General features: G+C 46.6%; 1 protein-coding gene across 2 annotated transcripts in view; it reads left to right on the forward strand.

The window, feature by feature from the left end:
• Positions 1 to 18,320, forward strand: part of LOC144106256 (uncharacterized) — a 56,913-nt gene extending 38,593 nt beyond the window's left edge. The window contains exons 13-16 of one of the 2 annotated variants that reach the window (XM_077639015.1): positions 2,223 to 2,351; positions 4,110 to 4,286; positions 14,689 to 14,815; positions 16,637 to 18,320. In XM_077639015.1, the coding sequence (XP_077495141.1) occupies positions 2,223 to 2,351; positions 4,110 to 4,286; positions 14,689 to 14,815; positions 16,637 to 16,691 (488 nt within the window). In that variant the 3' untranslated portion in view covers positions 16,692 to 18,320. The remainder of the gene's footprint in view (positions 1 to 2,222; positions 2,352 to 4,109; positions 4,287 to 14,688; positions 14,816 to 16,636) is intronic. The other variant, XM_077639016.1, reaches the window with a different exon arrangement.
• The last annotated feature ends 1,728 nt before the right edge of the window (positions 18,321 to 20,048 follow it).

Raw genomic sequence — 20,048 nt, forward strand, 5'->3', positions numbered from 1 at the left:
ATTGAATGACATCACTTTGAAGTGGTTTCATCTGCTTGTATTTCAAAAAATGGGTACATTTGACCAATGACTGCTTAAAAAGAGCTATAATTTTGTATGTATCCGTCCCTCTGTCGAAGCATAAGAGAACTTGCGTTACTGTTGAAAGCTGCCTCATTAAGTATTATGAAGCAGTTGACGAAAGAAATAGGCTCAAAAGGTCAGCAGATTTTGAAAATTTATATTTCGTGCCAAACTGGGCCGCGCCGAACTACACACCAGCGCTTGTATGAACACGGAACACCAAGGAGGCCTGTTAGCTAAAGCTGAAAATACGCTAAATGGTCTTTTTAAATAATGCGGCACTATTGAGCACACAAAAATACGGTACATAGATGCACCATTGGCTGTTTGCTCACACTTCAAGCAAGTGGGACCACACTTTCCCACAGTCCTTAAAAGGTGTAATAGGAGGAGTCCTGTAGAAAAGCATGGCAGAGTAAGAAACCCCCTGCCTAAACCAGTGTTGCTAATACAGTGCCTGCTCTGGTCACCGCCACCTCTGCCATGGCTCGAACGATGCTGCTACCAGCGGTGGAACTTTCCAATAAAAGCTCCCTGTTGTTTCCTTATTGCTCGCCCTGAATTTTCCGGGCACTCCCGGTGCTAGCACGGTGGAAGTGGTTGCTTGAGCTCTCTGAACCGGTTTTGTAAGCCCAGAGAGGTGTTTAGACTCCAGTGTGCACAATGTAATGGTCTATGCAATAAAACCTCAGAGGTGTACAGTACCCCGCGGGCCTGCGGAAAAACGAGGCTGAAAGCAGCAGTACGCCCTTGCTTAAAATGGCTTGCATATTTCTACTTTCCAGACAGAGGATTGAGACCTGACGTATTTTACAAAGGAAGGCTCACGCAGATGCATTTATTCCCTTTGGACTGCAGAAATCTGTTATTTTTGTCTGCCTCCAAGGCAGTCTTCCAGCTACAAGTGCAGCTTCAAATAAAAGGCTGCATCAACTGTGGAGCAAGAGAGCTTGCTCTGCACTCCGTACATGGTGGCATGTAGGAGGGCCCTTCCACTTACAACAGATATTATACTTCACATGCTATGTTTCATTTAACGTCGAGCCTCTGCTTGACTATCAACACTTTCAAGGTTTGCCCTGATGCCAGACGTTTCTGCTGGGAAGTGATGTCACTTGGGAAGCACTGCATGCGGGAAGCACGTGATCTATGATGACACCAATACAGTGACAGCACAGTGAAATGGGGCCGAATTGCATGGTGCGGTGACGCCGATCGGCCAGCAACATGGCAATGGCAGCTACGAGTCATGGGGAAAACAAAACTTTGCTATGATAGCCTTAACTGTGGGAGAAGCTCAGTCACCCGACAGTAAGCAATGGCTGTGGCGATGGGCACATTCGCGTGGCTCGGACCGTTACCACTTGGACATTGGCACCTGTGAAGGGAGCGGAATGATGGCAGGGCAGGTGGCGTACACTGGCGCCCCTGGCTGCCGGCCACGGGAAAGGGTCTTCTGGAGAGGGTGCTCTTTTCGGGCATCTCAGCAGCTGCAAAATGCACTCACCATTGTGCTTCGCCATATCACTATTGACTTGTCGCAGGATTTACACGTTAGGAGCACTGATGATGATGCTTAGCTGCGATGCGTAGCGTGGTTCTTGGATGCTGTACAGGATACCTCTTCAGCCTCGTGCGCGATGACTGGTACACATTAACCGAGGTATTCACAGTACGCCACTATACTTAAGCGGGCACCAAATGCCTTTGGTTTAAAGAAGTGGAGCTGGGGATTTCATGTGGCTACGGCTTAAATGGAAAGAACGCCTTAGTTTTGCTGAGGTGTATGAGGAGTGGGGAAAAATTGACGGTGCGGCTTCTTGTTGTCTGCTCCTCTTTCGGTTTGCCTTCCCACCGTTTCCTTAGGAAAGGGACTGGCTCCTTGCCTTGCACAAACTTGTTGGAAGAATTGTGAGAGCCGGAGTGGTGCACGTTGGCAGCAAGAGGTGCTAGTTGCTGTACGCAGAAAGCACATGGGGTCATGCATAGCAGTAGTAAGCAGGGCAGTGTGCGACTCCTTTCTCGACAACGAAAGGGGTCGACTTTGAAGCGAATGGTGGTTGTGCTATGTGTGTTAGTTCTTGGTCTACACTGGGATCTGCATTTAAGTGTACAGAGCACGGCTTATTAAGTAACGTGCTGCCGCTGTGTTTGTGCAGCACCAGCGAGTGGTGCACTGGCGAGTGGTGTTGCCAAGAGAGGCCCAGCATCCAGGTTATCGGTGATACCGGCGACAGCAGCTGCTTCAAGAACATCGCTGAAGCCACCAGCTAAGCCAGCTGCAACTGGTGAGCTGTGCCACTTGGCTGGCCATGATTGGTCAGGAACTTGTGCTGTAAGAAAATAGTCTCCTTATTCAGGTGCATGTGCAACCACCAGTCGCTGTATTAACCTAGTTCTTCTTGTTCCAAGCCATTACTGTCATTGCCCTGTCCGCATTAGATTCTGAAGAAAAAAAAAGTACATACAGGGAAACCCCGTTAATGCTGTTTTCACAGGAGTGGGAAAAATGCCTGAATTAACTGAATACAGTAAAACTCCTCTGTAATGAAGTGACTTGGACCAGCAAAAATTTTTACTATATCAGGGTCTTTACTATATCAGGATGTCCTATGGTAATTAATTAGCTGCTTACTGAACAGTGTTGGTTTATAAAAGAAATTCTCGCAAATAGTACCTTTCATCCTGCTCTTTTATCGCATTGTGATAGTTATTTATTTTCAGTTATCATATTTCATATTATCACGTTTACGATTTTGTACGCGTTGTGGAAGTACCGAAAGTGCAGAAATGTAATGTGACTTCGAATATAATGAGAGTTTGGCTTCATGTGAAAACCAATGTTTTGCATGAATGCAGCGTCATTTTTCACAGCCTCGGTGTTGTTTGCGGCAGTAGTTGAGAACCGCTTGCGGCGCAGTCGAGGTGCAGCGGTTCCGCTCACACAGTGCTGCTATGCCTCTGTTTTTTGCCGCCGCTTCCCAATGCCAATGTTCGCCATTTTCTTCTCTTCCCTACTCTTCGCTGCATTTCTTTTCTCAGCGACCCACGTCTCCTTCTTTCTGCATTTATAACAGCCTTGCTTTTTTTTTTGTGCTTCTCAGTGCACATTAAAAATCCCCAGGTAGCCGAAATTCAGCCAGGAATACAAAGTCGGGCAGCGTAAGTAATTTTGCGCATCTGCTTATTCAAGCTAGACCCTGTTGCGGCACTTTTCAAGCTTTCCAGCGCCGTTAGAGGCTCCTCGTGGATACCCTTGCTACCAGCAGGCTGGTCTGGCTACTCGATATAACTAATCACGTTGGAAGCATTCATGGTAGCAGGTGGTATGTCAGCCTCCTCGTCATCATCCTCATCAGATTCCTGCAGTGCGAGAGTTCTCGTACTTCGTGTATTAGCATTTTCGTCAGTGTGCAGCTTTGCAATGTTGGCGCCATCATCCGCGCCAACAAAATCGCCCAGGCATCATCAGGCCAGGCGAGCTGTGCATGGACGGTGTAGTCGTAATGAATTCATAGCCATCTGCTATAGCATGCCTCATGGACACATCGCTCCTCTCTGAGGATTTGATCCTCGGCGCTTGGCCAGATTGTTAAAGTAGTTTTTCATCTGCCTCCTCCCATCATCATTGTCCCCCATCGTGACCTTCTTTTATCTCCTCTTCCCATCCCCCGGAGCAGAGTAGCAGGCCAGATATTTATTTTTCAGGCCAACCTCTCTGCCTTTCCTATCAATAAACCCTCTCTCTCTCTCTCTCTCTCATGGCCCATGGCTTCATGTTGCCATGTAAAATCTGTCAACTCTTACATATGCCTACAGGTCCTAATGCAGGCATTGGTGGGAGTAATGTTGTATTCCAGATAATGCTGTGCGCATGTGATTTCAAGAACAAGGCCATTGTGAACATCAAGTTTGCTAAAAATTAAAGGAGTGTCTGTGCTACGAATTTTCTTGCTCATTCCTTTTCTGACCTCGGCTTTCTGCTTAGCAGTAGTTTTGAGAATCAATCATGGGGGGCCTAACTCTCACTTTATTCTTTAACACAGGTCTAAGGAAATCTCTGGCTGGACCACAGAAAACGCAGACTCCAGCTGGCCAACCCACGGCGCAGATGGTAAAGCAGGCGTCCAAGCCTAGTACACAGCCAGCACCGCAACCGAAGCCAAAGGCAGCCTTGGCGCCTCAACTGCCACGCTCCCGCCTTCCTCCTCCCAAGAGCAGAGGTGCTTGTTTCCTTTTTATTTTTTGTCCTGAAATTTTTTGGTCTTGCTTTGTGCATAGAATAAATCAAAACGGCACAGCGAGCCCTGTCAACAACAGTAGTGTTGAGTATATGTGGCGATGGCGTATCTGTCCCGTTGTGCAAACAATGTCGCTGAGCAGCACCACATGGCATTTGCCAGCAGTTGGGTGCTTTTTCCTCTGCATTTACCACTGATGTGTGCATGTTCAACGGGTGGAGACAACAAATTTTTGGTTGGCATTTTCTCTGTTGCAAACGTTGCGTATTGCCCCAGGACGCGTGATGCACGCTGCACAATTCATATATTATGTGCGATAAATAATTTATTATTGCATTCTTTATACTGAGCGATTTCGGTTTCTGGCCGCCGGGGTGTGTTTTGACATCACTATCACGGAAGAGCAGCAACCCTTGTCACATGGTGCCCAAAAATTGTGACGCACGTATTGCTGCGTCCTCTGCTCTCGTACACGTGCTGTGCATAGCAGCGCCTTTCGAAGTCGTGCCGGCAAACTTGGCCGGTACTGTGATATGCTGAGAAAAGCCAAGCGATCGAGGGACGACACAGAGTCCTGAAACCAAGCAGCTCGCTTCGGCTGATCTCAGTCGGTATACCGCAAATGCATGCGTGGTTTCTGCGTCATATTTCGCTGGCGGATGTGTGTCTCCGTTGCCCAAAACTGACCCTGGTCACATTACAGCGACACGATGCCTCACTTTTCCTACCGACGAGTACCCCTCTCTTTGTTCACTTCGCTCTGCCCGAGCAGCTGCGCGAGGCTGCAGGGTCCAGTGGCTGCTGATTACGATATCTGCTGCTAGTTTAGTAAAAAGTCCATGTATTCGCTACATTAATGCTTCTAGACAATTGTACAGGGCTCAGCATTTACCGCACCGGTACGTAACTTCCCGAAGAATGCGCCCACGACGGCTGGTGCGTCGTGCGATGCAGTGCCTGGCCGATGTCGCTCGTCGCTGTTCATAGTACGTCACATTACTGTGCTGTGATGTCACGACTATTCACTGATATGGTTCCACAGTTCTACGTCACCAAATATTAATGGTAGCGGGTCTATACAATGCGAAAGAGCATTTAGGACTTTTTGGAGCTGAATTAAAATATACAGTATTTTAAGCGTTTATTGCATCCAATACTTCACTGTGGGTGACATTACATACAGAGGAAGCACATAACAAGATTATTGTAGCCTCAAAATTTGGTGTCTCAACCCCTTTCAATTTAGCTGGATATAACAAAGTTGAAAAAAGTCCGGGATTTTTCGTTACATCCAGGTTTTCGGTACATGCAGTTTTTGCAAGAAGACCCAAAAGGACAATGCAGAACGGAAATCAAAATAAGCAATAATTGTACCGCATTTACACGATTGTAAGTCTACCCGAATGTAGACAAGTCTACCCCGCCCCCTCAGAACACATTTCTGAAAAAAACCAAAAAACATCGCGGTTGTTTAAGCTTGGCCTTGAATAGCTGAACCCAATAGCATAATCCAGTAGCATTATCGCCAGCCGCTATCCGCTGCTGCGCGCGGGCACACCTCTGGGCACATTCCAAAACGGAAATGTATTAGTCTCTGGACTACTCGTCCACACTTGCGCCATTTTCCTCACTAGCGCTGCCGTCGTGATCGCTGCTGCTGTCCCACAGCACGTCATTCGATTGTCGTCGTCCAGGGAAATCCCGTACTTCTTAAAGAGCCGCATCACGAAATCACATTGAACAGCTGAAAATTTTCCTCGCTGCAGCTGCCAGACCCGTATCACCGATGTGAACGTCGAACTTATGGCCCGGCGCGGAGTTGTTCGTTTCTGCGGCATAAAGAATGACATGCATCATGAATGTAGCCGTGAACAAGTGCCGGTCGCTTACCGGACCCGGAGCACAAATGATGACGAAGTACCACATTAAAAACATGTGAAACGCGGCTGGCAGTAGACAAATGCCTCGGAGCCAAGGAGAAGCTACGCGTGAATGGCGTCTGCTCTTCTGTCGGCTGCCGACACTCCCCGGCACCACTGCCGCTCCGAGTGGAGGTGCCGCCTCAATTGGAACTGCGGCTGCAGCGGCCCTTTCATCAACCGTCAACGCTTCCTTGAGAGCCGAGCACGCATATGAAAGTAAAACGAAAACTTGTACGCTTGAGCTTCCTATAGAATGCGATTGCGTTATCGGCTGCCGGCGCTTATCAGCAACCGCAGTCTGCAGCCACGAGTGGGGTGCCAGTTTGCTGTTTATCGATAGTCGCCATCGGCCGCCGCCCGCACGGGGTGGGGGTGCAAGTTCTGCACGCTGGCATAGCAGCTGCTCAATGCCAGCACCAGGGGCGATCCGATGGAGCTGCGTAGCAAAAATGCAACCACGCTGTAGCATGCCTGGTATCTCGTTTTTCTTGCCTTTACTTATAGGGCCATGTTTTCGTTCTGATAGTAAGTCGACCCCCAATTCGGATTATCAAATTTTGAAAACTAGGTCGACTTACAATCGTATAAATATGCCCACACGGCCGTTGACGTCCGACGGTTATCCCGCTTCGGACTTTTGGATGTCCGTCGGAACACCCATTCTTTACCCAAAGTCAGCCACCGGACGTCCGTCGGACCATCCGATGCAAGACCGCGGACCATGTGTAGTTTATCCAATGGACGTCCGAACGCGGACGTACGGGCATTTCTCGGACCATCACAGGGGACCGTGCATATTCAGGTTATTCAAGCGGTTCCTGCATGCTTTTTGCTGCAGGACCTCATTAGGCCACTGTTAAGAACAAAACTACCAGCAATATGTCCAACGAAAAATCATTTATTTCACGAAAGGGCTGCTTCCGAAGCGACAAACATGACACACAATATACTTATACGGCCAATTACAAAATCGCAGCACAGTCACGGTGATTTGTTCACGTATACAGAGGTGGGCACGTTTGTCTGCAATTCTGGAGCGGTGGCATACAGAGCGAATGAAGAAAAATTTTACGCAGGATAATGATGAAGTGCTTGTTCCTGCACGGGGTTGCATTCCTATCAGGCTGTACTTGAGCGTGGTTTTTTCTGAAATTCAGTACCTGTTTAAAAAATTTGCTTTCTTTTCTTCGTAGAGCACCGCTCGAGCGCTTCAGACAAATGGGCTCACCTTTCGCTGCGTTTCGCGCATTCCAGTCGAGTTTGGCAGTACAGGCTAGGTGTACAGGCGTAAGACGACGTTGCGACCGAGGGGAACTTCTTTTAACTTCCAAGCTTTTTTTTCAATCACCGGTATTACTTGACCACCCCAGGGTGCATTTTAACACATTTGCTTCCCTTCAGTAACCACTGTCACAAGAAATATTCCACTGCCCAACATCAGAGTAAAACAACGCTTAATGGCAAATTGCTCCTTTCTCTTCCTGTCGAATGTTCTTCGCCGAAAACAGATGTCACCTACAGATGCACGAGATACTTATTCATCGATCTCAAGAATACACGTCTGTAAACAGCGCTTGATGACGAAAAAAAATCGGCAAATCGAGCTCGTAAGCACACAGTCACAAAGAACGCCGGCCATATTTGTTTACTTCAGCGCGGATCGCGATCGGCTTTTGAGAGTTTTGGCTTTTAAGCCGGCCGTTTATTTTGCAATCGGGAATAAAAATAAGAATAAGGTGTATAAGTAGCTTCTAAAGTGTTTAAAATTGTAGTTTAACGTTCGGAATCATTAGAAGGCATTTTTTTTTGGTTAAAAGCAATACTGAAATCAAGATTCAAGTCAATTCTAGCCTAGCAAGAATCCGGTAAATATAAACAAACATGGTGGACCAAAACTATTGTGTTCTAGAATACTGGGGCACTATAACAAAATCAATTGTTAGCGTTTTTCGAGGCTTGCTTTTTTGTTCATTGCACAAATTAACCTTTCGGCACGAATTAAGGCTCGATGTGAGGCGCATGTGTCAACATGTGTGCATCTGGCTGGCGGTTTGGGTGGAGCTGTGTCTGCGTAGTAAGTTGCGTGCTTTGCACTAAGACTGGATCAAGCTGTCAAAAAATGCCTCCTTGGTTGAAGTAGGGTAGGCAGGACATGTCAGTGGAAGGGTCTGTGATGTCCAGTATGCAGCACTGCACCCACTCGTATTCTCAGTGCAACGTCCTCACAGAGAGGTAGACCACCGTGAAGGTTACGTCCACGCGTTGGATTCAATGCACAAGCGGAGCGCCGCAGAGATTTTTTTTTTTAGGACTCCCGATGACAGGTTGCTCACATAAGTGTACGGGACACCGTGTGCCGAATACGAAGTTAGCGCGGCGTCTGTTCAAGCAGCTGTGCTAAAGATTGCAGACGCAATAACATGTGCTGCTCTTACAGCCTGCAATATGGATAAGTTTTTCAGCGCCAACAGTGTTGTAAAACACAAGAAATAAGACTACAGGTCGCCGAGCTAGTTCGAGCTCCTAATAAAAGTCCTCAGTGGGCAGCTCTGTAGCTCTCCCCGCCAAGCAACCAGACACGAAATATACCGGTTTACTGCCGAATGGAAAAGTGATTTTTCCGTTCTGCCCGTTTTCAAAATCGGTCCTAAGTTGGATGCCCCTCGTAAGCCCACCGGACATCTGGATTCAGATATCCGGATTTTCGAATGCCCACTGGACATCCGGATTCGGATGTCCACTTCCGAATCTGCTTCGCTCTTGCTTCGGATGTCCAGATTCGGCTTCAGACGTACAGGCCTTAATCGGACGTCCGTCGGACATAGTTGGCTCTCTGGGTAGTAGGTGAAATCGCGTTGAAAAGGTTTACAGAAAACCCCCATTACTCGAAGTCATAAACATGTAGAAACGTTCCACGATTGTGCTATTAGCGCGACTGCCACAGCAGCAGCAGTCACCTCCGTTGCGGCGTGTGCAACGCCGCTACGAGTGCGGTGGGAGAGGCAGGGGCATCGGTTAAACTAGAGGAGAGAGGGCGCAGTCGCGCCACCACTGTAGACCAGCCGCAGAGGCACATGCTTCTTCCCGCATGTTACCTCTCTTGGTCTGCCTGGCACTGCCGCCCCAGGAATTGTACTCTTCGCCTTGTGTCGCTGGCACGCTCTGCCGTCCCCGCCCTGGAGTACCGACACGCGAGAGCGATAGGCGTCGAAATCACGCAAGCAACGTACTGCGCGGTGGCGATGGGTGCGCACTGCTCGTGCTGTTTAGTTTTTGCTATGCCGTGTCATTTTTCGCTGCTTTTGAGCATGAACTGTGGTAGTGCCACATGGTGTGACATTCCAAAAGCGAAAGCAACGGAGAGCCGGCAGCCCTGGAGCACGACTTGTTGATCAAACTGCAGTCGCTCGATCGTTGTGGTCATTGGCGTTCCTGTCATGCCAATCGTCATGAAGCTTTTCTCCCAACATTCATAACTCAGCACAAGATAACAGGTGGGCGACTTAGCGAGTTCATTATATCAAGGTCAACCACCGGTGCGCATTCGTTAAATGGAGGTCTCAAATACACGCGCTTCAATGGACGCTGCGTTGGGAATTAAAAAAACTGCTACATCGATGAAGTTGCTAAATGGAGGTTCGTTACATGCAGATTCAACTCTTTGTACATACCCCTGGATGTATACTCATTTGAGGAAAATCTTTTTCTCCTCTCTGTGCTTGAGCCTTTTGATATATTGGCAGATAAGAAGGATAGCTAAGTAAATTGGCAAAAATGTTGCTAAACACTTCCTGTAAACATAAACGATCTAGTTTGTAGGTATTACATCGCAAGACAAGCAGGGTAAGCAGTTTAAGAAAGCGCATGTAGTGCAGCGGTGATCAGTGCTTGTCGTTTTATTGTGTTCGTGCTGAGTGCCTGTTGAATGCATTTCAAGCATTGGTCTGCAGTTAGTTTCATTTCAAGCATTTGTTTAGATTTGCTCACTTGGAGCAGGCAGATCCAGCGCAGAATCTATGTGAGAGCAGAGGAGACACAGGCAAGCTGGACATAGTAGGGCCTCTACTATGTGTTTTAAAAGAAATGAATTTAAAGAAAACGTGATCCAGAACTGCTTAACTGCTAAACATTTTACCCCATTACTTCTTCACTTCCTTCAAATGTTGACATTTTGACATTTGTCGGCTGAAGAGCTGACAATCTGTAGTGCTTGCAGACTTGTGTCTGCATTTTTATTGCCCAGGATGACCAGAATGGAGCACCTTGGATTTTCGGATTTAGATCAGTTTTAGACGCTTCGCCCCCATGCATCCGCTTCTAAGCTGCTTCTATGGCTACGCTGTTCATGTCGCATGCATACACACTCAACCCGCTCGTACGTTGACAGCTTCCTGTTGCTAAACTTATGTAAGGTATGAAAGTTGGTATGAATTCAGTCGAACCCCGCTACAACAAAATTCACGGGGTGTGCGAAAAATTTCGTTGAAGCGGAAATTTTGTTGTGGCGAAATCAGCCCAAAAACACTAATATCTGACTGCACTGTTCAAAAATATCATTTATTTCCCAAAAATTCGGACACCTTGGCATGCGTCCTTTTAGTGGACATGAGCGTTGTGGTGCGAGTCTCACAATCGGCCGACAACTGCATCGCGATGTCGTTGTTATGCGCACCAATGAAAGCATGAATGGTGTCAAATGCGTCCATCACGTGCAATGCAGATGGCAAGGCTGGTGCATCTTGCATGTCGCTCTCATCTTGGAGATGCCGAAATCCGCAGCGATGTCACCTTTCTTCCTCTCGCTTGAGGCCTCTCGGATTATGCGTGCTTTATCCTCCAAAGGAAGGAACTTGCGCTTTCCGCACTGCGTAGCCATGCTGGCGTCGAGTCTAGCACCAATGAAACACCGGGCAATCGCACAGCGTCGGGCTGGCTCCTCTGCGCTTCTCTGTCGATATGATGGACGATATCGCACAATATGACAGACGATATCTAATTGCGCCACACATTCGCACTCGACGCACTGTAGGGCACACATCGATTCCAGCAAGCGTTTTCGGTGAAACTAAACGCCATGAACATACGGACGGGTAACGCTATGCTTGTTTTGTCGTAAAATAAATGTTAAGCCCATCTCCACTGAACAAAAATTTCGTTGAAGCGCAAACTCACCTGATAAGAAAATTCGTTGTGGCAAGAACTAGCACGCATTGTTTTCTATGGCTAGATGACGGTGAATCTGAAATATTTCGTTGAAGCAGCGTTCACTGTAGCGGGGTTCGACTGTATAAAAATATAAATGCACTTTACCAGGGAATCACGTTTCCCGGGAATGTACTAGCTGGAGGATATACAGTGGAACTATCATTTTTATTTTTTACAATTTTGAGCATACCAGAAGAACCTTCCTCATCTGTGTACAAGCCACTGAGAGTGATCACCAAAAGCGAATGTGAAAGCAATCTCGGATGGCACCGATAAGTAGCATCATTTGGAATTTTTCTTTTCTGCGCCATGCCTTCTAGTTAGGAGGCTCTACTTCATTTGCACAGCAGTCGCTGACATCCCAGCAATAATAGCGTGGTTTGCCATTAGTGTAAACAAGGCTTAGTTTTATGGTTGCTTGGCAGCAAAGCATACACACATTGCAACTGCACAGCAGAAAACTTCACCCGTAAAGATGCTACAATGATGCTCCCGCACTATGCTTTCTCTCACATTCGCGAGTTCTGTTGGCACTGTGACAATATAATCTTTTACTGCACCAACTAGCATGCACCACAAAGAAATTCAAAGCAGCACTGGTGAGCTACCGTATGTACTCATGTAATAAACCCACTTTTTTTCCAGAACAGTTGACATCAGTTTGGTGGGAGGGTTCATTACGTGGGAAAAAATGTTCCAACAGATTTTTTTGGAAGGGTCGATGTTTCATATCATACCTCCATCCGTCCTTCCCTCATTAACAAACGCATACGTGGTCGATGGCAATTTTGCGGCAGCTGGCGGCATGGACGAATCGCATCCCGATAATGCAAACATCCTAAACACCGGCCCTGATAGTCAGGCGCTCTTTTTTTTTATGCGAGGTTAAAAAAACACACAGGCTGGCGACGAGTGCGTGATGCGAATGACTATGCCTTAGCTTACATCACATGGTTTGGCGCTCTGCCAAGTTCGATGAGTGTGCCACGCTCCCCTCCTTCCCCCCACCCCTCTGGCAGGAGTTCTCCTCAAAAGATAAACTAGTGGTGGTGTTAGTGAAGGCGGGCAGCACCTTGGCGCGCTGCCAAGGTCTGCGCTGCCGAGGGCGCGAAAACTGAGCAACCAGCTACACAAAGCTATAAAGGTTGAAGAAAAGTAAATTCTGGCCGACAAAAGTGTGGTGAGGGGTTCATTAAGCGTGCATATACAGTATATTGGCATGGAGTTTGCGTGTAAAAAGCCCTAGCACTGCCATACAGCTGCTTGCCTTGGTGAGAGCCGGCATTGCGTTTTTGCACTATGTCATTGCGCGAGCACTGTGCTGAGATAAGTGGGAGTATGCAGTTTTCTTGTTTGGCCTCTGTTTCTGGCTTTCACCACAGGGTGTCCCCTTTCCTCAATTTTCCTACTTCGACATTGTTGTTTTACTTCGCTCTATTTTTTTTTCGTAACCAAGTGAGTCTGTGAGGTGCTTTGGTCATGGATTTTTTCTTTCTTTTGAAGCTGCTCTCAAGGGATGACACAGTTGCACTGGTGTTCCCGGTTTGCTGCTTATCAACAGCTGCTATCGGCCACCGGCCGCGTGCGGGGTGGGGATGCCGGTTCTGCGCGTTTGCGTAGCAGCTGCCCAAAGCCAGCACGAAGCAACCAGCAAAAATGCAACCACGCTGTAGCATGCTTGATATATCGTTTATCCCGCCTTTATTTGTGGTGCCATGCTTCGGTTTCGATTGTAAGTCGACCCGCACTTTGGGTTCTCAAATTTTGAATAATAGGTCGACTTACTATCATGTAAAGACGGTAATGTTAAATAAGCTAATAGCTTCACTGCTGAGGGTGCTAGACGAAGGGTTCGCCGAAATTAACAGAACATGATTAGCATTGTTAGTAATCTGCATTATGTGATGTGACCAATTAAGATCGCGGGTTCAATGAAGACCCAAGAATTTATATTCTGTCACGGCAGTCATTTCGAAGTTGGATATAAAGTAGTTTGAAGTAGGTTGAGAGTGACGGTGATGAAAGGATAGTAGAGATATGTTTTCTTCACGTTTGAATACATTAGCCATTTGTTACACCAGGTTCCTGCGTATTCGTTGTAAGATTGTAGGAGTTGAAGGTCACTACTGTTGGTTATTCGGTGGTAAGCAACAGTCGTCTGCAAACAAGTAATCTATATAAATAAGGAAGAGAAGGGGTCCCAGGACAGTGCCTTGGAACACCACAGTTAAAGCAGAGGCATAAGATCCATGCTTATTAGCCAAAACAAACTGCTGTTGGTTAGTAAAAGGTTCCAAATCTATTCCAAAAGGAAAAAATTAGGATTTAGGCATGAAAGTTTTTAGAAAAAGCTGCATATTAGGAAATTTGTTGAAGGCCTCTTCAAAATCTAGGAACAGGGCGTTGACTGGGATGTTGAGGTCGAGGCTGGATCTTGAGTCTTTAACGAACAATGCTAATTGAGTGCCGCACAGTAAACATTTAAAAAACTGTAATGTTGAGCAGGCTGAAAAATTTTACTGAAACTAGGTATTTCATAATATGCGAGTAGATTACATGCTCCATTAACTTTGAAGGAATGCTAGTGATGGATATTTGTCTGTAATTATGACGAGATGATGGACCCTTTTTTAGAACTGGGATAACTCTGCCCTCTTTGCAGTCATGTGGTATGACACCTCATGAGAGAGACTGGTGAAAAATATGGGACAGTATGACGCTAGTGGCATCCCTTGTTTTTGAACACAGTGGAAATTCGGCCCAGTTAACTCAGAAAAATTCGAATGATCAAGCTGTTGGTAGGTTTCAGTCAAATACCCATGCATGTCTACCGAATTGGGCACCTGTTAATTTTGATGTACTCCTGATTGGAGGCAGTGTCCACGTGTTGTTACACGACAAGCAATTGTCTGAATATCCCTCCTCAAGCCACAATTGCATGATGCCATAGTTGGCCATGCACTTCTGATGTCGCGCAGCCGCAGATGTGATGCCATGCTGCTAACAAGGTTGCCACCAGAAACTAGACTGGCCGTACAGTTTTTATTAACTTTTTAGCACCACAGCGCAATTACAGTTGCTATTAGTTGCACACAGGCCATCCTGCAGAGCTGCGTGCTATTTTGGCGAATATGCACCTCTGCTATTCTTTTTCTGTTTTATTTGACGCTGGCCGTACACATTCAGGCCTTTGTCTTCTCTGACTCCTGTTTGTATTTACTCTTGCACGTTTTCCTTGCCTGCTCTTGTTTGTCCAGCAGGGATTGGTGGCATGCCTCGGCCGGCCCCATCCAGTGGGGTATCTTCAAGCCAACCACCACCTCGTCTGCTGCTGCCGATTGTGGAGTCCCCAGTGCCAACCCGCCTGTCTTCAACTCCAGTGCGGTGCGTACCTTTCTGCTTTTCGTCGTGGTAACTCTGGCTCGGACAATGAATGTGTGATAGTCTTTCCTTCCTAGTTGTTTTTACTATAACTAGTTCGTGATTCATATGTTCCAGGACAGATTTTATTTTGCTAGCTGGTCTGCCACTGAAGTCCCCGTTGCTGTCTGCTTGTAGCGTGTGTTTACAGGCTTCGGGGAGATTTCCTAACCATATTTGATACACCTTAATTCACCAGCTTCATGGTGAAATTCGATGTTTGCTGTGCTTTTGTGGGTTCAGGTAATGCGTGTACATGCGACCATGTTGAGCACTTGTTGCATGTCTGTATGCCATTCCAGTTACAGAGGCGCAACAGAGAAAGTCTAGCTTGTTGGTTCCCTGCCTCGGTGACACGGAGCTGCCAAGGAAAAGGAAATGAGCAGTAGCATGGCAAGAAATAGGTGGTTTTACCTCTAAATATGTCCCCTTAGACGCTGGGTCCACATATGTAGACGCGACTTAAGCCTCCTCATATTTTCGTACACAAAGCGAATTTCCACCTTTGAATACCGCGCTCTTACCATTTTGACCCTCCCTGTCATGTTTGTGTCGCCATCTCTTGCAGCTACAGTGAAACTGGTTTATATAAAAATAAAGTATGTGCATCATGTCGTTCTTTGGCAGAACGAGTAAATATGTTTCTTTTTTGCATTCTGTCTTTACAAATGATCGTGAATGATGCAATTTAGGGCTCGGAATATGTCGATAAGATAATGTAGAAACGGCACACCAATTTTCCTCACAGACGAAGCAAAAGTGCTGCGGTGGACGTTCAGAGTGGCATGTACGTGTACACGGCGCCTTAATGCCGAAAATATCAGTGGCGTTTCCTCGCCACAACGCCCTGTTTTTTTATGCTCGTACGGTAGGAAATGGGGTTATTGCTTACGGACGTTGGAAAACTATTCTTGTACAATGAGAACATTGGGCGACTCTAGCACTGAAGCGTTTTTCATGAAAATAGCCGATGTAGAAGCACCTCCAAAGAAGTGCGGCCGACCGAGCAATGAAGACCCGCAGATGGTCTCAAAAAACGGCCACTAAGCTGAGCCGCTGCCAACAAGCACAGTGCGCTGCGACCAGTGAATAATGTCCGGGAGGTCTAGGAGGGTGCTTAGGCCCCCTACCATTATACAAAAAGGGATCTGAGACCACTTGTGCTAGATTGCAGAATGCATGAATCCGGAGGAAGCAACCATTTTCAGTGGCGGTTTAAACATTTTTTTTATCGTTTAGAAAATTTCGCTGCGATTTTTAGCAAGAATCATTACATTTTCTATGAAACCCGAGACAGAGAGAAATACGAAGCGGCAGCACTACATAATGGGAATGAAAACGGGGAGCCCACACCACACACCATGGCCAGTTCCAGTAAGAAGTTCCTCTTCCCAAAAGGCATAGACTTTTTGGGCCATTCGCACTTGCAGTACTGGGCATGGGATAGGTAACAATGCTAGCACCTAATGTCTGTAAGGAGCAGCATGCACGTGTCTACAAGTTGCACATCAAGGAGACGTGTGATGTTTTCATCATATGATGCACACTTGCCACCACATGGAGAGGTATGTGTCCTGTGTGTGAACACCACTTAAAGTGCGTGCTTGTTTTTCCATACCATTTTCATTGGGCTTTTTTCGCCAATAAAGGACCACCGAAATTTATATGCTTGGTTGGGGTGTTATTTCATTGTGCTGGGTTCTTGTTGTCTTGTGTGAAATTTTTCCACAGTTTCTGCAACATTTCATTGGCTTCAATTTTTTCTTTTCGCTTTGTTGTGTGCAGGTCCGATGCTCCCTTATGTGGTGGCCCTGACCTGACGCCCATCAGGAAGCGATGACCTTGCTACGCTTCCTTGGTGCATGTATTAATCTTTTTGACGTGTAGAATGGAAATTTTTATGAAGTATTTTAACGCAGTTTAATGTGGTGGGAAAAGAGGGGCACGTTTATAATTTGTAGTTTTATCCTGCATTGTGCCCAAAGATTAACTATAAAAACATCATTGTGGAAGTTTTTGTGGTCTGCAAGCAGATTTTAAGACTTAATTACACATGATGTGTTGATTTAATATGACATGGTCAATTGGGGGCATATTTTGATTACGTATTTTTATCCTGCATGGCCAAAGGCTAATGATGGCATTGTAAATTTCTTTTTGAAGCCTTTTGGGCTGCAGGCAGATTTTTTAAGACTTACAGTCGAGCCCACTTTTAATGAACACCTGACAGTTATGCGTAGTATTGCATTCATTGTCTAATATTCATATTAAGCGGATTGCCCGTATTGTGGCCCAAAATACTGAATCTGCCGAAAGTGACATTCATCCCTTAACAACTGCATCACGCAAATATATTTCTTCAAAGCAGGCCTTGCAGTGTCTCTTTCTAGACTCTTCAGGACGATCTGCTTTAGGGACGGAATAAAACTAATCTCAGTTGAACCATCCACGGCAGCTGGTGGCAAATTGGCCACAGTAATCTGATTCATAGCGGTAGGGGGCTGCTCATACTTCGCATACAAAGGCTTCGTCAGAGCGCTGCTGTGCACTGTTGTCCGCACAAATGTTCTCATCAGAGCCAAGATCCGGCCAACTTTGTACCAATGACATGCACACTGAATGTATGAGCTGCACTGCTAACTGGGGCTGCCTGCACATGGTTTTGGCAGCACAAAAGGTGGAGCATACTAGGCAGGTCACGCGTACCATGTAACCAGCGTGGTCAGCAAAGCATTCGAACTTCTCAAATCGTTGTCGTTAGTTTACCCACCACCATACGTACTAACTTTGCTTTTGACACTGCCACTGTTTCTGGCATACCTCTCTTATGCTTCTGGTTGGGATGCTTCAGCAAGCAGGAGCACACGTAATCAGTGATTGCCCTTGTAGGCCATTGGCGTGCACTTGGCCAGCATTTACCTGCAGTTTCAATGCTGCCTTCTTTATTGCTTCTTTGGGTGGACATGTTGTTTAGGAGCAGTTTCGTTGGAGCTGAGAGTTGCCCTGCTGTTAGTGTTAAGCTGGAAGTGCGAGTTTTTCAACTTCAAGGGCAAGTTTACAGCACCTTAGTTGTAACGGAATGGTGTGCGGCTACACTTGTTTGTTGCGTCGGAGACAAATTGCCATTGCCCTAAAACATACTTTGGTTGTAGCACTGCATTTGTTCATGAGCAAGCGCTCATGTTATCTGGAGCAGTTAAAAGTGTTCTAGACTACAACTGACGATGATGTGTTCACTTTTAATGACTGTGAATTGGGGGCATACTTTTATTGTGCATTTTCATACCGCATTCCGAAAATCTAATCACGGCATTGTAATTTATTGTTTGACGTATCTGTGGACTGCAGGCAGGCTTTATGACGCAGTTACCAATGACGAGTTCATTTATTAGTGTACAGGCCCCAAACTCCTGGTTCTGTCTTGATGTTACATAATAAAGCTTTTAATTAGCCAACTGGCTTCTTCTCATTGTGTTGATTTTGTGATGTGGACAACACTGAGAACACTGGGCTAGCAAGGAGAGTGTGCAGTAGCATGTAACTTTCTTTTATGATTGTCATGGTTGAGGTGGTCGTTCCATGCACAAGAGCCGGTACATGGCTGCTACAAACGATTACTATATGGTACAGTAAAAGCTCGTTAATTCAAATTCTATGGGGTCGCCAGGCCAGTTCGAATTAACCAAAATTCGAACTAATGAAAGTGTGCAAGAATGGACGCGTTTGATGCCCGGAGGGCACGAAAAACATTTATTTAGCAAAACAATCTTATCATCTTCTGCTTCTCTCTGAGGGCTACCGTAGTCACTCGGTCTTCTAGTGCGCGAATGCGACGCAGGGAGTCTTCTTCCCCCTCTACAAAGCTGGAGCTTATAAAACAAAGCCGTCTCATCAGCATTGAATATATCTTGTACCGAGTAGCTTTCTAAGTACTGCTGCAGAGCACCGCTTTGCCACGTGGCACAAGTTTCTGCGTCCACTTCTTTGGCTTCTCCGGACAACACCTGAAAGACAAGATTATGTCTGTCTCGAAAGCGGTGAAACCATCCTTCGGAGACAACAAAATCATCCACATTCATGCGCAGGGCGAAATTGGCCGCCTTCGCAATGATAATTGGGCCGCTCAGTGGAATGTCTGCGCTTCTCATTTCCGTCACCCACGTGATCACAGCGGTCTCAATTTCCGGATACTTGGCTAATCAAAGCCTTTTTCTGTTGCTGGCGAAATCTTCGGCTTCGTAGGCATCCTCGATGGACTTCCTATTTCGGACGTAGGTCGACAACGTGCTTGGTGGAATCCCGTGCTTTTTCGCGATTTCCACTTTGCTGGCCTTCCGTTTGCCCACCTCGCGTAAAATCGTCACTTTCTCCTTCACCGTCTTGGCGCAGTATTTCCCAAGCGAACACATCTCGCGGACACAAGCTCACAGCAAGCGGCGTGCAAAACGAGGGCTAAAACACTAAAACGTTGTTCCTCAAAGCAGTTGCGGCAGGTAAGACTGGTTAGTACTTGTTCCAGCACCCTAGCGGCGCACCGATGTTTGTGCCATCTATCGCTCTGCCGTGAAAGCTTCCAACGATGGTTTTCAACAGCGGCGCTTGGCGGCGCGCAGTTCGAAATATGGGTGGCGGCGCCAATTTTTGAGTGAATTAACGAGCTGTTACGTGCATAGAGTTCTATGCACTGCGGACTGGACCACGATGACTATTTTGAATTATCCAAAATTTTGAATTAACGAGTTGTGAATTAACGAGCTTTCACTGTATATATACAAACAATTGCTACGAAAGCAATTACTACATATATAACAAACGTCTCTCCGATGCTTTGAATAGTGTGTGCACGCACTCTGCAGTACGACACAGAGCAGAGGAGAGGACTCCGCTCTGCTAGTTTGGTGCGCCCATTCAAGCGTGTGGAGCGAAAAATTTTCGCGATGACAGATGCGGGCTGCTAGAAGAGTGCGAATGACACCAAGTGACTCGATATACTTCTTAAACTGTGCCAGCATGTGAAAACGTCCTGTCACAGATGCCTCTTCTCTTCCCGCTCGGCTTGCCCTATTTCAGAGGCTGGCTGGTGCATGATTTTTCTTCGTGATCATTTACATGAAAGGGCGCCGCAGCTGCATGATTGCACTGAGCTTCAATATCTGCTTTGCAGATGCATCTTCCTTATCGAACGAAAGCTGGCCAC

Source organism: Amblyomma americanum, chromosome 10 (assembly GCF_052857255.1).
Source record: "Amblyomma americanum isolate KBUSLIRL-KWMA chromosome 10, ASM5285725v1, whole genome shotgun sequence".
NCBI lineage: Eukaryota > Metazoa > Arthropoda > Arachnida > Ixodida > Ixodidae > Amblyomma > Amblyomma americanum.